This window comes from Wyeomyia smithii, chromosome 3, assembly GCF_029784165.1.
Source record: "Wyeomyia smithii strain HCP4-BCI-WySm-NY-G18 chromosome 3, ASM2978416v1, whole genome shotgun sequence".
NCBI classification, from domain to species: Eukaryota; Metazoa; Arthropoda; class Insecta; order Diptera; family Culicidae; genus Wyeomyia; species Wyeomyia smithii.
In genome coordinates, this window is record NC_073696.1 from 125,028,467 (window position 1) to 125,045,411 (window position 16,945).

A 16,945-nucleotide genomic window follows, 5' to 3' on the forward strand; every position below is an offset into this window, starting at 1 on the left:
ATGCGTTAATTAAAAAATCCGCGTAAAGTTAACCACCAAAAAAAGTTTTAGAACAAACCCGAGACGCTCTACGACCAGTATTCAAAATCGTCCTTTCTGATTTCGGATCTTTCGGAGGGCTGAGGGTTTTTTTTGACCAAGTCTTTTACTCAATAAATACTCAGAAGTTTTTGGTTCCCGCGTTGAAAAAACGCGTAAAAACCTGACTGTATATTAATAGTTATGTTCGACGTCGGATCTGGATTCCAGAGAGTCCGGTCCGAAGTTTTTCCGGCTTCAATGTCCGATTTAATCTCGGACCGGACCAGAACGGAGCTATCTGGACCGGATAATGTTTTCGAAATCCGAAAAAGTCCGGTTAAAAATCAATTTTGATTTAAATCACAAGCAGCAGACTTACAGGTTTCTTCATTCGTATTTCTATGAATGTGCGTATTTCGAGGGCTTGATATGGAATATTCTAAAACTGGCTACTAATCATTTGCAAAACTCGTTTCAATCCAGATGTACATTATTTTAATATAAATCTTAAACTTGTTTTTCATTAGAGTGGTTTGTAGCAAACCAAAATAAAAATGTAACCAATCGGAGTACAGCTTGCTAGAAAGTTATTTTTATTTTTCCAAATTTTTCACATTTTAAAGCTTCGCTATACTTTAGAGAGCTATTCAATTAAACTTTATTAAATATATCTTTTGTTCTTTAATTTATATAATTTATCCTAATATCCTAATAATTTATAAAAGCGTAAATTATGTTTTTATTTAAGAAAATTTATTGGAAAGATAACATATGTAATGTTTGTTTGAAAAACCAAGCGTCAGACAGAAATCTAATAATGACAAACCCCGACAGTCTAAAAATTTGGGAATTTCCTAGAACGCCGACTAGCTCATACCAACATGATATTAACTGTAATCAATTTTGAACATCGCTAGAACTTAGCATGGCCTGTTGACAATTTCCCCAAGTGCTATTGTGTAAAACTTATATTAAAAATCTTCAAACGCTCGCTACTCGCTAAATCAGTTGAGCAGTTAAAAAATAATGAAATTAATATGAAATAGTTGAATTAAGAACATATTCAGTTGACACAAAGAAACTTGACGAAGGAGTTTCCAGTTCAGTTGATCAACGCTGAGCATCATGAAGTTCTAATGATCAGGAGATCATTCATTTCAAAAATCCTGACTCCTCGTCAACTACGTGAGAGCAAAAAATAGCAGATTCAATAAATTATTGACATGATAACTTTACAACGATTTTTGCAAGTTTTCATAAGTAAATTTTGTCTTTCGCAGCTAAGTACAGGTCGGACTCGATTATCCGGAATTTTATTGTTTTGGTGTTTGTTTTTAATTTTTATTTAGAAATCTTACCTTTACCATCCCTTCTGAAATTATGTTACCATTAATGTCACTTCTGGCATGTTTGGGCCAGGTTCGAATTAAGTAAAAATTATCAATGTTCAATTTATTTGTCTTTTTGCTTTTCAAAATTTTACCCCTTTTCGCCTCAGAAAAAATTGTTGTTTACGTCACTGCATCATACAAGTAAAATAAAAAAAGGGAAAAAGAGAATATTATATTCGAAATCATATTAGGTTTTTAAAATTTTAATAGTCTTTTCGGTTCAAAATAAGAGTTGGAGCGATAACTGAAAAGGCTTGAGTTTGCCTGTGAGTTGCCGAGATCGTTATCAAGAAATATTGTAGGAGCTCTCTCGTAGTTCTAGATCATTATCTAGAACCATTGCTGATTAGTGAACGCTCTTAAATATTAGGTTCAACTCCTAATTAAATCAAAATAATTTTCGGGTTAGAAACGCTCTGTTACATTGTATGTTTTCAAAAATATTTTATATGGATATATCGTCCAGCTCAAACCGATGTAGGTGTATGAGGTAGAACCATCTTCATCATCATCATCATCAGTTGTGACATCGACCTATATACGTTTGAAGCGGAGAATAGGAAACGAAAAGTTGCGATAATAGATAGGGTATCGAACGTCTTCGGCAGTGGTCCTCTCAGGCAAGTTTTTTGCAGCAGTCTTAAGCAAAAACCTGCCTGAGCCGTGCCATACTCTATGTGAAGCTTCGCAAATAACTTTGACACTCCTGCGTTTGCATCACATTCGTAAGCGTACGACCACGCGTACGCATGTTTTGTTCGCGCATGTTTTTCAGCTTTGGTTATCAGGAGATGCATTTGAATAATGTATGTGTTGGCAAGTACATAGCGTTATGTACAAGGATTGCTTTCTTGTTTTGAATATTGATGATGATAAGTATTTATTTCGGCATTCTTAATGAAAGATGTAATCTTCAGTTCAGTTCGATTCAGTTCATTCCTAAGTGTTCATTTCGTTTTTAAGTGTTGACTGAATAAGTCAAATCTACAGACTATAGTGATACAGTTCACTAGTAGAAAACTATAGGGCGCCAGTTGATATCAATTTACGGACTCTAGTGCCAGCCAGAAAAGTACCAGAGGAGAAAAAACGTGCCCGGTGCTTAGAAACCGAACTGTAAGTTAAATAATTCGTCGGCACAACATCTTATAACATAATTATCATTTTAAATAATCAAAGTCTCACAACAAACCATGTAACAATAAATACTATTAGAACACACGGTGTAGAAGTATCCATATTGAGAGGTGTTTGGCCTTTTTAGACCGTTTTCCAAAAATCTGAGATTACCGAATAGATTTTTAAAAGATTTATGTATCGAATAGTAGTTGTTAATTTCGAGTTGATTTTTGGAAACCGGAAGTTGACATCTTGAAATTAAAAATGGTATCTAAAGTTGAGTTCCGGTCTCTGGGCATCATCGTGGTTCCGGAAATACATATATTGGATGGTATCAGGCTGTTTTCTAGAAACCGTATGTAGCCATTTTGGATTTCAAAAAGGACTTCAAGTGTTCCACATCGGACCGGAACCTTCGAAGTCCGTTTTTTCGGAATGGAGCCATCCGGGTACAGCTTTACACAAAAATCACTAGCAACTTACACTGCCGGTTCCTTTATTTGCATTTATATGAAAGTTCATAGTTTTAGCTCATGTGACACATGTTTTTAAGTGAAAGTCAAATATTTTGCAATTTTGTTAGAAAGAAAGTCAACATTGTTTACATTTATTTCTCTGTGAGAAAGAGCTCTTGTGGTACGAGGGATTTATCTTAACCTCCACCGATTATGTTCGAATATATTTGCATTACTAATATTCATGCATTTCTTGCTAAATATTGAATGTTTTTTATGCTGAAATATGAAACTAAAATAAAGTAAAGTTTCAGTAATTTTTTCACAGAGAACTGGTTCAAACACATAGAAAACAACTAGGAACGTTTTTTCGAGAATGATATTTCAGTGATAAAATCAATCATAAAGTTTTATATGTGTGTTAGAAACTGTTCGATTATATCAGAACAATGTAAAATAAGTATAAATAAACTGCGGATTAAAAGTAATATTCTAGGCCAGTTCTTTATTCACGAAATTCAGCTTTTTTATATTGGTGTTGCTAACCCGGCAATTTTCGTCACCTTGTTTTTCTTTGTTTAACCCTTTAGTGCTTAAGTTATTTTTCAGACGGACCTCGGACCTGTTTTAAAATTTCATGAGTATTTATTAAAGCTTTTTAGGGGTTCAACTGAAGCGTGTCTAAAGGCGGCACTGGGCACTAGAGGGATAATTGATTTTACTGCTTACTCACTTCAAGAATTTTCCTTCACTCTTTCCGGTCTTGGGCTACTCTTCGTCAATTTCCTAACCGTCTCGACACTCACAGATCCGCTTCAACCTGATCAAGCCTCCTAGCACGTTGGGCCACCCTGTTTCTGATGCCGGTGGGTCCTTGAAGAGAACCAATTTTATCGCACTCGTTCGACATCTTCGCAACATGTGCGGCTGGACGCAGCTTCCCGACCTTCGTTAGGTGCATAATAGAAATCTCTGCAAGTAGTACCCGTAGCTCGTGATTCATACGCCTGCGCCATTCTCCGCTTTCGGTATGATTTCCACCAAATATTGCCCGCAACACTTTTCGTTCAAATACGGCCAATGCGCGTATATCCTTTGGGAGCGGCGTCACGGTTTCATGTCCATTGAGAACTACTGGCCTAATTAGGGTTTTGTACATAGTCAGTCTTGTGCGGCACCGTATGCTCCTGGTTCGAAGTGTCCTGCGCAGGCCAATATAGACCCGATTTCCGGCTTGAATACGTCGTTGGAGCTCCTTACTTGTGTTATTGTTGGCACTTGGTTTCCGACGCATTTATTTCTAGTCCAACTCTTCTAGTCTTCCTGGAACCTGGAAATTACACAGTAAAATGCCGTTGCTAGTGTCACTTTGTCGTGTATATAGAGCTTTGCCAGTAATCCGTCCTTACTTGTGGCTCGATTGTTCTTAACTATTTTAAATAGTCTAAATTGATTCCACCAGATTAATCTTGTAATTTGATAATATTTTGCAAATGCATGATGTCTCGGATATTAGATACGTTCCAACTCAAAAGGCAAATCGTTCACGTCCTAGAGTTTATCTAAAAGTATCGTTGCTTATGAAACATTGGTTTTTAAATGCTTTACGTTTAATTTTGTCTCAACACATAATTAAAAATTACGAATCCAGAATACACCTCCAGAAAACTCGGTCTTGGGCTGCTCCTCTCTACTCTCTCCTTACACCCGCTGCTCTGGCATCCTCGTCGACAGCACACATCCAATGCGTTCGAGGTCTGCCTTGAAGTCATCGGCCTCTATCCGGTTCTCTGCTAAATAGTACCTTTGCCGGTCGCTCATCCACCATCCGTACGACGTGACCAGCCCACTGTAACCTGCCGTGTTTCATCAGTTTTACAATATCAGCGTGTTTGTGTACTTCGTACAACTCGTGATTCGCCATAGCAAGCAATAGCCTATTTTCTAGTTTGCTTCCGATTTTTGATCGCAAGATTTTGCGTTCGAAGACCCCAAGTCGATCGGCCTCCTTCCGCGTCCACGATTCATGTCCGTAGAGCGTCATCGGGAGGATCATAGTCCTATAGATCGCAAATTTCTTACGAATCTGTAGGCTACGGGACCTAAGCAGACTATGCAATCCGTATTAAGCCCTATCGCTGCCGCAATCCCTCTCATCAACTCGCACCTCGTTGTCACATGTCACGAGAGTACCTGACATAAAATAAATCATCAACCACTTCGACAGTATCCCCATCCATCTCCACCGCAGCACCAAAGCCCGCAGAACCACCGCGCTCTCTGCCAGCCACCATGTACTTCGTTTTGGCAGTGTTTATGGTGAGTCCAATTCTCGCAGCTTCCCTTCTGAGAGCCGTAAAGGCTCTACGCTTAGTATCAATGTCGTCCGCTAAGCCCAGGAGCATGGAGACTTTGTGATGATGGTAGAGGTGGGCAATCCGCTCACGAACTGATCTGAAGAGCTGGTTCTTCAAAGTGAGTGAGTGATCTATCGCTCTTTTTTAAAGAGCGGTAACTCACCCCTTACTTCAAGCAAAAAGCTGAAGCTGATTTTGTTGATCAGACACCGTAAGCGAGAGCCATATGAATGTTTTACACCCCATGCGCAAGCCGGCGTGCGACACTGCAATAGAACTCCCAGGAAATAGCTGCCGCCGGCTGCCTGCTCTCCTATGCATGACCATCCCCCAGCCGCGGGAATAAAAAATAAAATACTTGCCACAGTTCACACATAGCACACGGGCTGGCTAACGCCGGGACGCACACGAAAAGTGGAACGAAAAGAGCGAAAAGCTGGTTCACTGATCTTTTGAATCTATGCAGACAATCCGCTCGCGAGCTGATCAGAAAATCAGTTCTTTAAAAGATCGAAATCTTCTGATCGCGAGCGGATTGCCTGCGAGCTGAACAAAAGAGCCATCGGAAGAACCAGTTCTTCTGAGAGCGAAAGATTTCGCTCTTTCAAAGAACTGAATCTTTTGATCAGCCTGCGAGCGGATTGCCAGATTAGTGAATCAGTTCTTTCGTTCTTTTCCTTCCACATCCATTCGTGTGCGTACTCGGCGTTAGCCAACCAAGTTGTTGCAAGTTGTTTTTTTTTGCATGCTCTTGCGGCTGGCTGGTGGCTGGGTGATGAGAAATGCAGGTCATGCATATCAGGGCAGACGTTTGGTGGCAGCTTGTTTCTGGGAGTTCTATTGTAATTTTGCGCGCGACCTTGCGCTTGGAAAATCGGGTGTAAAGCTTTCACCTGGCTCTCGCTTGCGGTGTCTGATAATTAGCTACACTGATAAAAACCAAAAATTATGTAGGAAAGAAAAGAGCGAGTGAGCTGTTAAAAAGAACTAGTTCATTTTAGTGAGCGGAACCGCTCTGATCCGCTCACTATAGTGAACCATTTTTCCCACCTCTAGATGATGGTACCGCTCCTCTGCATGCCTGGCCTTTGTATTGCACCTTCTAAGGCTATGTTGAACAGCAAGTTTGACAGCCTGTCACCTTGCTTCATAACATCTAACGTCTCAAACACGTCCAAAAATTCGCTCGCTGTCCTGACGCATGATGTGAAACCGTCAAGCGTCGCACGTAACTGTTTAAATAGTTTTGATGGAAAACCATGTTCAAGCATTATTTGCCACAGCTCGTTGCATTTCACTGTATCATACGCCGCCTTAATGTCTATGAACAGATGGTATGTCTGCATGTTGCGTTCTCAAAACTTGTCGAGGATCTGTCTCAAAGTGAACATCTGGTCCGTTGTAGATTGTGCCGCCCGAAAGCCGCATTGGTATTCCCCAACAAAGGCTTCCTGCAACGGCCTTAGTTGCTGGAACAGGATACGGGAGAGAATTTTATAGGCGGAACTGAGGAGGGTTATGACTCGATAGTTACTACAGTCGAGTCTATGTTCCTTTTTGTAGATGGGCATATGAGTGCTTCCAAGCAGTCCGTAGGTAGTTGTTCCTCAGAACATACCCTTAGAATGATCTGGTGAATTGCACTACACAGCCGCTCGCTCCCAACTTTGAAAAGTCCGGCCGGTAAGCCGTCCTTCCCAGCGGCTTTGTGGTTCTTCAGCTCTTTGCAAGCATTCTTCACCTCGTCCAATGTTGGTGGGTCCACAGCTTGTGTGTCCTCCCCAACTTCTATCCTGTTCCCCTCGACGACTCTCCTACCTTCCTCACCGTTCAACACTATTTTAAAATGTTGCAGGCAACGCCTTGCCACCTTCGATTTATCGGTAATCAGGTTCCCCTCCTTGTCATGGCAGGGTCTGGCACAATCCAGTTCCTGATTGCGTTAATCGTTCTGTATAAGCTCCTCGTGTCGTGCCTAGTGAAGCCATTCCCCGCGTGTAAGAGAATATGCGAAGATGCGATCGTTTCTTACGGCGGTGAAATCTCTTTTCGGCAGCTCTTACCTCCCGGTATTTTAATTGAAAATGACTTGTGGAGTCAATTCTGGCCTCTAGGCATTATCCTGGTTTCAGAAATACCAATATTGGGTGATTTCAGCCATTTTTTTTTTTTCAAAAATCAAAAGGAAAGTGAAGCCCAGCTACTACATTCTTTCTGGAATTCGATCTCCTGTTTATACGACACAGGCTTCACAGCCAACCGTTAGTGTACACAACAATACGATCCTACACTAACTGTCCCTCCCAGCCGGCATTCGAGCATGCGAATGCTTTTTTTACTTCTTGGAATTGAAATTATTGTGCTCATAAAAGATTTCGAATGAGAAAGGCCGGAACACCCCGCTAGGTGAATTAAATCGAATTTCAAATATTGTCATGAATATAGGGCCCCAATTACCAAATCGCAAACTAAGTTAAGCATTTAAACTGAAATCCTAACTAGACCAAAAAATTTTGTTTTGCTAACTTTTTTTCTGTCGGATTTAATTCCTAGCCCAACATCAAGCTGATACCAAAATGAGAGTTCTGTTCAGCGTAATTTCGTGGAACTCATAGGCGTAAATATGGAGGGGAAACCTTTTCAAAACTGTAGAAGAAAAATTAAAATTGATATTTAAAATTTAACCACAATAAGTCATCGATTCAAATCGAAACTTTCCACTGATGTTAAGAACCAGAGAAAGGCATCGTGTGACCACCTCCCCCATTGGCTACGCCTGTGATAGAACTTTCAGCTTACAATTGTCATATCTCTACTCATCCATTCTGTACTGTGATGGGAATGTGCTCAATGTTTTTTCAGGTGTTTTATTGTTATTTTAGGTTTTCGGATTTTTCTTAATTTCAGACCAGCAATCAATCTCAAACTAGTTAGCAAAAACAAAATTTGTTTAACAAAACTTCAGTTGTCAGTAGACGTTGCACCCTTTTGGCCACTTCCACTCCATATTCTTGTTTCTGTTGTTTATTCACGTGTGTGTTTTATGTTTCATCATCAAAAAGGAAAAGAGGTGATTTAAAATTATATAGCTATTTATCACTTAATTCGTCGTAACGTATCCATATCTTATAATGCAATTAAATATTTCATTCATAAATCTAACGAGAATGTGCCTCATGGAAACTGTATACATAATTAAGGGAAAAAACTAAAATAAGCTTATCTGAATGCCTGGTTGAAACCTTCATCGGATAAACTGAGAGAACATTGGTATTATTGCCATGTTTATCATTGCTGACAGTGACAGTTCATTTCGCTGTAACTTTGATACAATTGTTGTTGTTTGATAGAAATACAATTAAAAATAAACATGATTGAGAATACTTAAGTAAATTACATCACTTTATAACTGATGGCTATGGGACCGCATATAAACAGCACTTAAAATTCCTCTTCCTCGTGTTTCTTTTTGGGGGACTTATTCATTAGAATAGTCTCTGCTTTATTCTCGTCCATACCAAGTGCCATAGTCAATAGCCGAACCATGCATTTATGTTCTTCTTTCTTGTCAGCTCCTGGTAAAATTGACATGTAAGTTTAGAATTGCGTTTTTTTTTTCAATTCAATTACCTTCTTCTTCTGTCACATCCTTTTCAAGTTGCAGTTTCTCCTGAGCAATCATCAGCATACCTTCTTCTATCGTACCTTCCGAGATCAATTTATAAATCGTTACTGGCTTCGATTGACCCATTCGGTGGCTTCGGTCTTCTGCTTGCTTATCGTTATATGGATTGAAGTCAATGTCATGGATAATTACCTGTTAGCATGGATGAGATTCGCATTAACAATTACTAATTCAAGCTCTAAGTCTGTTATAAGAAACTCACAGTATCAGCGGCAGTTAGATTAATACCAAGACCACCGGCTCTAGTGGACAGAAGAAACACGAAGATGTTCGGGTCCTGCGTGTACTGATCGATCAGTTCCTGTCGTTCCGTGACAGCCGTTTGCCCATCCAGCCTCAAATATCCATGTTTGCGGATGTCCAGGTACTTCTCTATGATGTCCAGCATCATAACAAATTGGCTGAAAATCAGCACTCGATGGCCGTCGCTCTTCAGTTTCGGTAGCAATTCGTCCAATTGATTAAATTTGCCCGAAGCCAAAATAAGCTTGTCGGGTATTTGCAAATCATACAAACTCTGAAATAATCAGTATCGTTAAACAAAGGTAAACTTTTTCACAGGAAAAAAACACTCACAGTATATTTTTGTTTCAGCTGGTATAGTTTAAAATCGGAAAGGTACGCTATGTCTTGGAACGTTTCGTCGATATTATTTCCCTTCCAGTCGGAATCGCCTGCAAGCTTGCGGGCTATTTTTCGCACATCGGCATCAGAAAAATAATACCTAAAATCAAAATGAAATTGATTCATTTGAAATTAATATTTTCAAAACATAAGATATGATGCTTCGCGAATCGTAATAGCAATTGATTACTCCAACAGACACTCAGCTCACCTTAACAGTAGAGGATGATTGGCCAGCTTTCGCATGTCCATCATAATAGACATACCACTTATTTCGGAATATGCCTTGTACAAGCCGGTGGCTTCCTGGTATTCACTGACAAGCGTATTATACTTTTCCCTCTGTGAATCCAACATAGTTGCCTTTATCTATAACATAAACAATCAAGAAAAATAGAGATATTTTGTTCTGTCCCTTTGTATGAATTACTTACAATTTTCTCCGTTTTGGCAGGCAAAAAACTCAACACATCTTTTTTTAACCGTCGCAGAATGAACGGTTTCATAATTTGTTTTGCGCGTTCGATTTGATTTTTTTCAAACGTAGTTTTATCTTCGCCACTTTTCTGAAAACATAACACATTTTAAATGAAAAGAGCACTTGTTTAAATTCTGTATTACTTACAATTTTACCCTGAAACAATGCTTTTATATCTTCTACTTTTCCACCGAAAAGTTTCGGCATAACAAAGCACAACAAAGACATCAATTCCAACAAATTATTTTGCAATGGCGTTCCAGTAAGCAAAATACGGCGTTCGGCTCGAATACGTAACAGATTTTCGTAGCGCTGAGTAGTCATATTCTTCAGCATATGCGCTTCGTCAAATATCACATACTGAAAAGGAGTTACACGCCACATTTTCTTCTCTTCACCGGAAGCACCCATCATGTGGTACGTGGTTAACACTACATCCACATCGGATATTCCGTTCTTGGCCCAATCGATTCGTATGCAGCGTCTCTCCTCTTGACTACCATAGTATTTCATGACGATAAGCTCCGGGCACCATTTGCGTAACTCGTTATCCCAATTGTCCAAGGTTGAGGAAGGAACAACGATCAACTGTGGTTGATCATTGAGATCGTTTTCTTTAAGATAGGCTAAAAACGCTATCACCTGAATGGTTTTTCCTAAACCCATTTCATCGGCTAAAATTCCGTTCATATTGCTTCGATGCATCATTGTTAACCAGTTTAGACCAACCATCTGGTATTCAGCTAGCTTAAACCCTTCTGGAATGTTCGATGGTTGTTCTGTTAGGCCACCGCCAACTGTTATCGCCGCCTCCAACTTTTGGACCATTTTACGACATTTGTTCAGAATCGTTACAAGATTATTCCTACGCGTGAGATATTCTTGCGTGTGATTGAGAATATCAGTTTTCAACGATTTGTGCGATTTTAGAGCGTTAACCAATTCGTCCCAAGTATTGAATGGTCGCATTTCAGTAAGCAAATCGACTTTCTTCGTGGACAATGTTTTCACAAACGAGAGTTCAGTTACTGTCGCTTTATTGAGAAATTCAAAAACACCTTTTCGGTCCCGAGACATCGTATAGTTGTCTGCGTCGCTTTCATCATCACTGTCGAACACACGCTCTTGAGGTCGATCTGAATTATCATCACTGTCACTGCCATTATTTACCGGATTGACGCGACGTTTTTTGGCAGGTTGAGTACTCGGTTTGTTGGTATTCAACATAACAGCCCGATGAACCATCGCAGCGGGAGAAGTATCAGGGATGCGTCTTTTTGTAGAAGTGTAATTCTTCAGTTCCTCTAAAGTTTGTTCAACGTTCCATTTGTTTCGCACAAGAGTATCCTGAACCACCATCGTGTCAACGTCTGGCCGCTCACCCCGTACTTTTTGAAGGCAAAGTTCTTTATCTCTTATTGTAAGAATAGGCGCGGAATTCGTACTTAATGTTGAAGGTGGTGCAACGCTATTCTGAGGCAAAGAGGTTGCCTCGCTACTGGTAGTCGAAACAGATACGATTCCAACTTTAGGAATAGGAACTGGGGACACCAATAATGAACCCGTTGGAGACTTCGTAGATGTACTTTCACCTTCGCTTTCACTGTCTGCTATAGTTTGAATACGGAGTTTACCTGGTACTAGCTCCAGTTTCACAGAACCTGAAAAAATTATATCGTAACAAAGTGAAGTTACTAAACGCAGCCAATATTCCATGTTTATTCGCGTACAATGAAGGTTCTAAGGGCATCTTCAGCGCTGGTCTATTTTTGAAACAAATTTATACTAGATTTACACCAGCGAAACCTGAATAGAACCAGCTAATATAGACCAACTTTTCGTTCTCCGCACCGGGGTTGTATATCCATGTTATCAGTTTATGAGACTTGAATTGAAAAGCACTCAATATTTAACAAACGGAAATTCGATAATTTTTACGCACATTAAACGATTACTTTGGCAACAACAAGACTTTATGGATTTGACGGTTTGACCCGAGCGTTTGAGACATTTCTCAGGATGGATTGGTAGGATCGAAAAATTTCTGCTACAAGTAGGGCTTCGGAGGATAGCGAAAAATATTTGATCGCGTAGATGCTCATCTTCCGTTCTCGTCCCATCAATCTTTCAAAATCTTGCAGTTCTACAAACGTTGGTTGGGTTTTGAGGATATTGAAACAAGCTTGGGGTGGCATTGCGCAGCTCGATTCGAACAATTTTCGCTATTTTCGAGTAGGTCACATACTGCCAGTTATGCTTCAAGCTCAAAAGGAGCTGTCATTGTCATTTGTCCTGCGGCTCATCTAACCCGCAAAGTTGAAAAAATACGAAAACGAAACATAACGCCCTCAGCGATCATTTAGTTTTGCTCGAGTTGCTCAAAATGAAATGCGCAATGTCACCCCAGCATTTTGAACGTTTTCAGTTCAGTGTCTTCGAGGAACATTTTTCTGGCCTCTCAAGGTCTCCTCTAGTCCCACTACAATTAAGGCGATTAACAAATAGCCAACATGTTTGTCATTCTGGTAGTTGATGGTTGCAAACCAACTAGTTGAACCTGCGGTTATGGTCTTCCAGAATTCCCCCTTTTGCTGGTCGGTTTCTTTGAAGCCAAAAACGACAAACCTGTTCTTTTTCTTCTTCAGAAAAACCACAAAAACATATTGTGAATTGTCATGAAAAATCTTTGTTTTGTTTATTTCCCAACACTCGCAAAACGTTTATATGGAAATAGCTAAAAATGAGATATTCAATTAAAATATGACATTTTACCCACCTGTTGGTGGGTACAAAGGGTTTTAGAACGATCTATTTCTTGATCCAAAAAGTGACAAAAATAGACCAAAACGTATACCAGTTTCAAATTTTTTCGATTTAGATCTGGTATCAAACAAAATTTACACCACCACAGCAGTGAATTTTAATTTGTTCCAAAAAAATAGAGCAAAACAATGATTTGGACCACCGCTGAAGATGCCCTAACCTAACCTCAAAAAGAATACGAATTGCCAAACCAAAACATAAACACAACAGATATGCCGAGCAGGGAACAGCTGCTTGTTAACAAATACAAACAAACCAAACGAACATTTCCACAAGTGGAATGAGGCGAAAAGAAGCTGTAAACGACCGCACATAATCTACAAAGCAATGGCAGAGCTCAATCAAAGAGCTATCTTACCTTCGGCTGCAGTTCCGTTTAATCCGCTGTGTGTCGGTTTTCGGTACTGACGAAGAGACATTTTATGCGAAAAGAACTAAACTGCCTATTAAAAATTAAAAATAAAACAACAGGCAGATGTCTCGGTTACAGTGAACACTTTTCCATGCAATTTTTAGTTTCAAGAAAAACACGAACACGACGGCGTCGGAGAACGCTTCAATATTTGACACAAATTCCTAACACTATTTTACACTCAAACCGTTTAAATCTCTCAACAAAAAATACTTCCGCAAACTTCCAGGACGGTAATTTGTTCGCTGATGATATTTTAAAACCTTGTATTAGCCGATGAAGTTAGAAAACTTAAATCTATTCTGCAACATGGAACCAGCCAAGGAAGTCTCGCGCGAGTGAAATGTTACTTTGCTAACCCCATCGCAATGTCGAAGCGAAAGGCAAAGCATAAAAGAAAGATACATTAAAAGAGAAATGAAACGAATATAATGACAGATCCAGGGCTGCCAGCTAGCATTAATATGACAATGGGTAAAATAAAGGAAATAACGGTTTTAATAAAATAAACGCACGGGGAGAATCATATTCGATTTTTGTCGAAAGCTGGAAAAGCAGTGCCATATAGGATAGATAGTGATTTTTTAATGCATGTTTTAGTACTCTCTGGGATAAGAAATACGTTTTGGTACTTTCAGAAATAATTTTCTCGCTGGATGCCTATATTTGGAGAAACAGGTATGTATTTCACTACAAATTACACTTAAAGCCATCCGCTCCACTTTCGGGGCCCCCCGCAAAGGTCACTTAACATTGCTCATGATCAACAAAAATAAAAAAAAAAAAATCGCGATACTTTAAAATAACAGACATTGGGTTGTTTAACTATTTACGGATTTTCGATTTTTATATATCAGCTAAAAATTGTCCTTTGATTTTTAAATGTCTTATGTATGTGGGCGAACTATCATTGTAGCGATTACGAGCAGTTTTAATTCGTGATTTGAAAATTGAAGGACAACAATAGAAAATTTTTGGAAATCACGTTTTGATTAGAATATTCAGCTTTTTTTGAATGACATATACTTGGCCCCCGGGTCATTATGGGACAATGGTGGGTCGAATTAAAAACGGGACCAAAATTTTTGTCACATACAAACTCAGTGCAATATCGTCTTATTTTTGATGATTTTTCATGTAGAGCTCATCGTATAAAAAATACACAACTGTAATTATGCTCCGTTAACAGAAAAGGAAAGATACACAGCTTAGCAATATTTTGCGATATATATTGGCAGTGTCTTGCCCCTAGTCAATATATGAATATTTTAATGACAACAAAAAATTTCAGTTTCCTCAACAATAAAGTTCATTATTTTGTGATTGGTTTGCATGATACCACATACATAAGACATACGTAACACTCAGGAAGAAATCTTCCAAAAAAGTTGGTACAAAATGATCTACTCGAAAGTACCAAACTCTGTAAAAAAACCTCTGTTTGAGTAGTTTACGGAGGTTGTGTACCTGCGCAGCCCTGCATTTGTCTCGTTCCCACTTGAAAAATGCAGCATTGATTTTGAAAACAACTTTTTGACAGTTTCGTAAGGGATTTTGTTGAGGGCTCGAGTAGAGCCGCTATGAAGAAAATTCATTCCGTTCATTTTCGTCGAGCAGTTCATACTGGTGTTGGTACCGGGTGATGTGGGGCAAAGAGTACTTAAAAAAATCGCCAGTGTTACGTGTGTGATGTGATGATACTCTAACAATATTTAATATTATTATTTTCATTTTTCAGAATCGAAATTTTCATCCTAATAGATTGGGTTGTTTAGCTATTTAGCATCTTCTGTTAGCTAAAAGTGCGAAATTTCCTGAGCAAAACGTGGATTTATAAAATTTTATATCATTGTTTTTCGATTTTGAAATAAAAAATAAAAATCGCCCTAAATCGCTTGAATGACAGTTTATCGTTTTCCTTCAATTTTTAAATGAAGAATAAAATACTGCTCGAAATGCCTAAAATGCTTAAATGACAGTTATACTACATACATAAGACATACGTAACACTGGTGTTTTTTTCTGGTACACGCTGCCCCATAGTACTCCGTACCTCGTCATGTCTAACTGCTCGACAAATAATGAACAAAATGAGTTTTCTTTTTCTCGGCTTTATCGAGCCCTAGAGAAATTCCCATAAGGAACAGTCAAAAAGTTATTTACAAAATCAATGCAGTATTTTTCGAGTAGGAACGAGACAAAAGCAGGGCTGTGCAGGTACACTGCCTTCAAAAACAACTCAAACAGTGATTTTATTCAGAGGGTGGTACCATTCGAGTAGTTCATTTTGTACCAAATTTTTTTTAAAGATTTCTTCCTGAGTGTTACGTATGTCTTATGTATGTGGTTCTACCATATACCGTACATGGGCGAAATGTCATTTAAGACCTTTCGAGCATTTTTTTTATTCTTCATCATTCAAAAATCGAAAGAAAACGAAACACATTTTTTTTTAAATCACGTTTTGCTCAATAAACACGGCTTTTTCAAATGATATATAAAAACTGGTACATTTTAGCCCAAAAAAATAACATTAAAAAAACTTTAAAAGTTGCTGTAACTGTACATAGTTATGCCATAATTTAACTATGTTTTTTATTGTAAATACATCAATTTCACATCAAATATCATTGTCCAGAACAACAAAAAACATCGTTTTTGTCATTTTTACCATGAAAAAGGGGGGTCGTTATGTATCTTAACAGTATTTTTTCAGGCATTTTTCCCATACAGAAGTCAATGACAATGTTTTTCATGGTAAAATTATTGTCGGTAGTAGATTCAACAACAAAAAACGTTGTGAAAACATGGTAATGACAACAATCGTTTGCCAGCTTACGGTAAAAATACCGTGTTTTAATGCTTCACAATAAAGTACATTGTCCGTTTATTGTTCTCACCGCAAAATACATCGTAAATTTTTTTTTTGGGAGGACTCAATTGGGTTGTTTAGCTATATCAGTTTTTTATATCATGTGAAAGAGCTGCATTTTCTAAGCAAAACGTGATTTTCTACAATTTTCTATCATTGTTCTTCGATTTTGAAATAACGAATTAAAACTGCTCGAAATCGCTACAATGATAGTTGGTATAACGAACTGTCATTGTAGCGATTTAGAGTGATATTATAATCTTCATTTAAAAATCGAAGGACAATGATAAAATAAATTTAGAAACCTCGTTTTGCTCAGAAAATTACACTTTTTTTAGCTAATATATAAAAATCAGAAATCCATGAATAGCTAAACAACCCAATTGAGAATCTTCCCTGATACATCTTGTTAAACTGGCTACGATGCTTCTTTTTTTCCTGTTCTGCACTGATCTGTTTAACAATTCGAGTACAAAATGGTAACCCTACTGTGAAGAAAGGATGTCAGATATTTTTTTATTTTCAAAATGTATTTAATTTATTTCTCTTCAGAATTTATATATATATATATATATATATATATATATATATATGTATATATATATATATATATATATATATATATATATATATATATATATATATATATATATATATATATATATATATATATATATATATATATATATATATATATATATATATATA

General features: G+C 38.1%; 1 protein-coding gene across 2 annotated transcripts; it reads right to left on the reverse strand.

Annotated features, from left to right (window-relative positions):
* Positions 1-8,270: 8,270 nt before the first annotated feature.
* On the reverse strand, positions 8,271-13,736 carry LOC129727328 (SWI/SNF-related matrix-associated actin-dependent regulator of chromatin subfamily A containing DEAD/H box 1 homolog). 2 transcript variants are annotated; one of them, XR_008728519.1, is made up of 9 exons: positions 13,312-13,736; positions 10,278-11,791; positions 10,087-10,218; positions 9,864-10,021; positions 9,605-9,752; positions 9,231-9,545; positions 8,974-9,160; positions 8,730-8,918; positions 8,271-8,694 (listed from the first exon to the last, which is right to left on the reverse strand). XR_008728519.1 is itself a non-coding variant. In XM_055685067.1 (8 exons), the coding sequence occupies exons 1-8, from the start codon at positions 13,370-13,372 to the stop codon at positions 8,785-8,787; spliced, it is 2,649 nt and encodes an 882-aa protein (XP_055541042.1). In that variant the 5' UTR covers positions 13,373-13,736; the 3' UTR covers positions 8,271-8,784. The 2 variants fall into 2 exon arrangements, 1 of the variants encoding a protein (XP_055541042.1); XM_055685067.1 differs by having other exon boundaries at positions 8,271-8,918.
* Positions 13,737-16,945: the final 3,209 nt, after the last annotated feature.

Bases quoted from the DNA above. Each gene is read 5' to 3' on its own strand.
- LOC129727328 (XM_055685067.1), bottom strand. From the start codon at position 13,372: ATGTCTCTTCGTCAGTACCGAAAACCGACACACAGCGGATTAAACGGA. The intron at 10,219-10,277 runs GTAAGTAATACA...TTATGTTTTCAG, and splicing joins CATTGTTTCAGGGTAAAATT to AAAAGTGGCGAAGATAAAAC. The intron at 10,022-10,086 runs GTAAGTAATTCA...TTTATGTTATAG, and splicing joins CTGCCAAAACGGAGAAAATT to ATAAAGGCAACTATGTTGGA.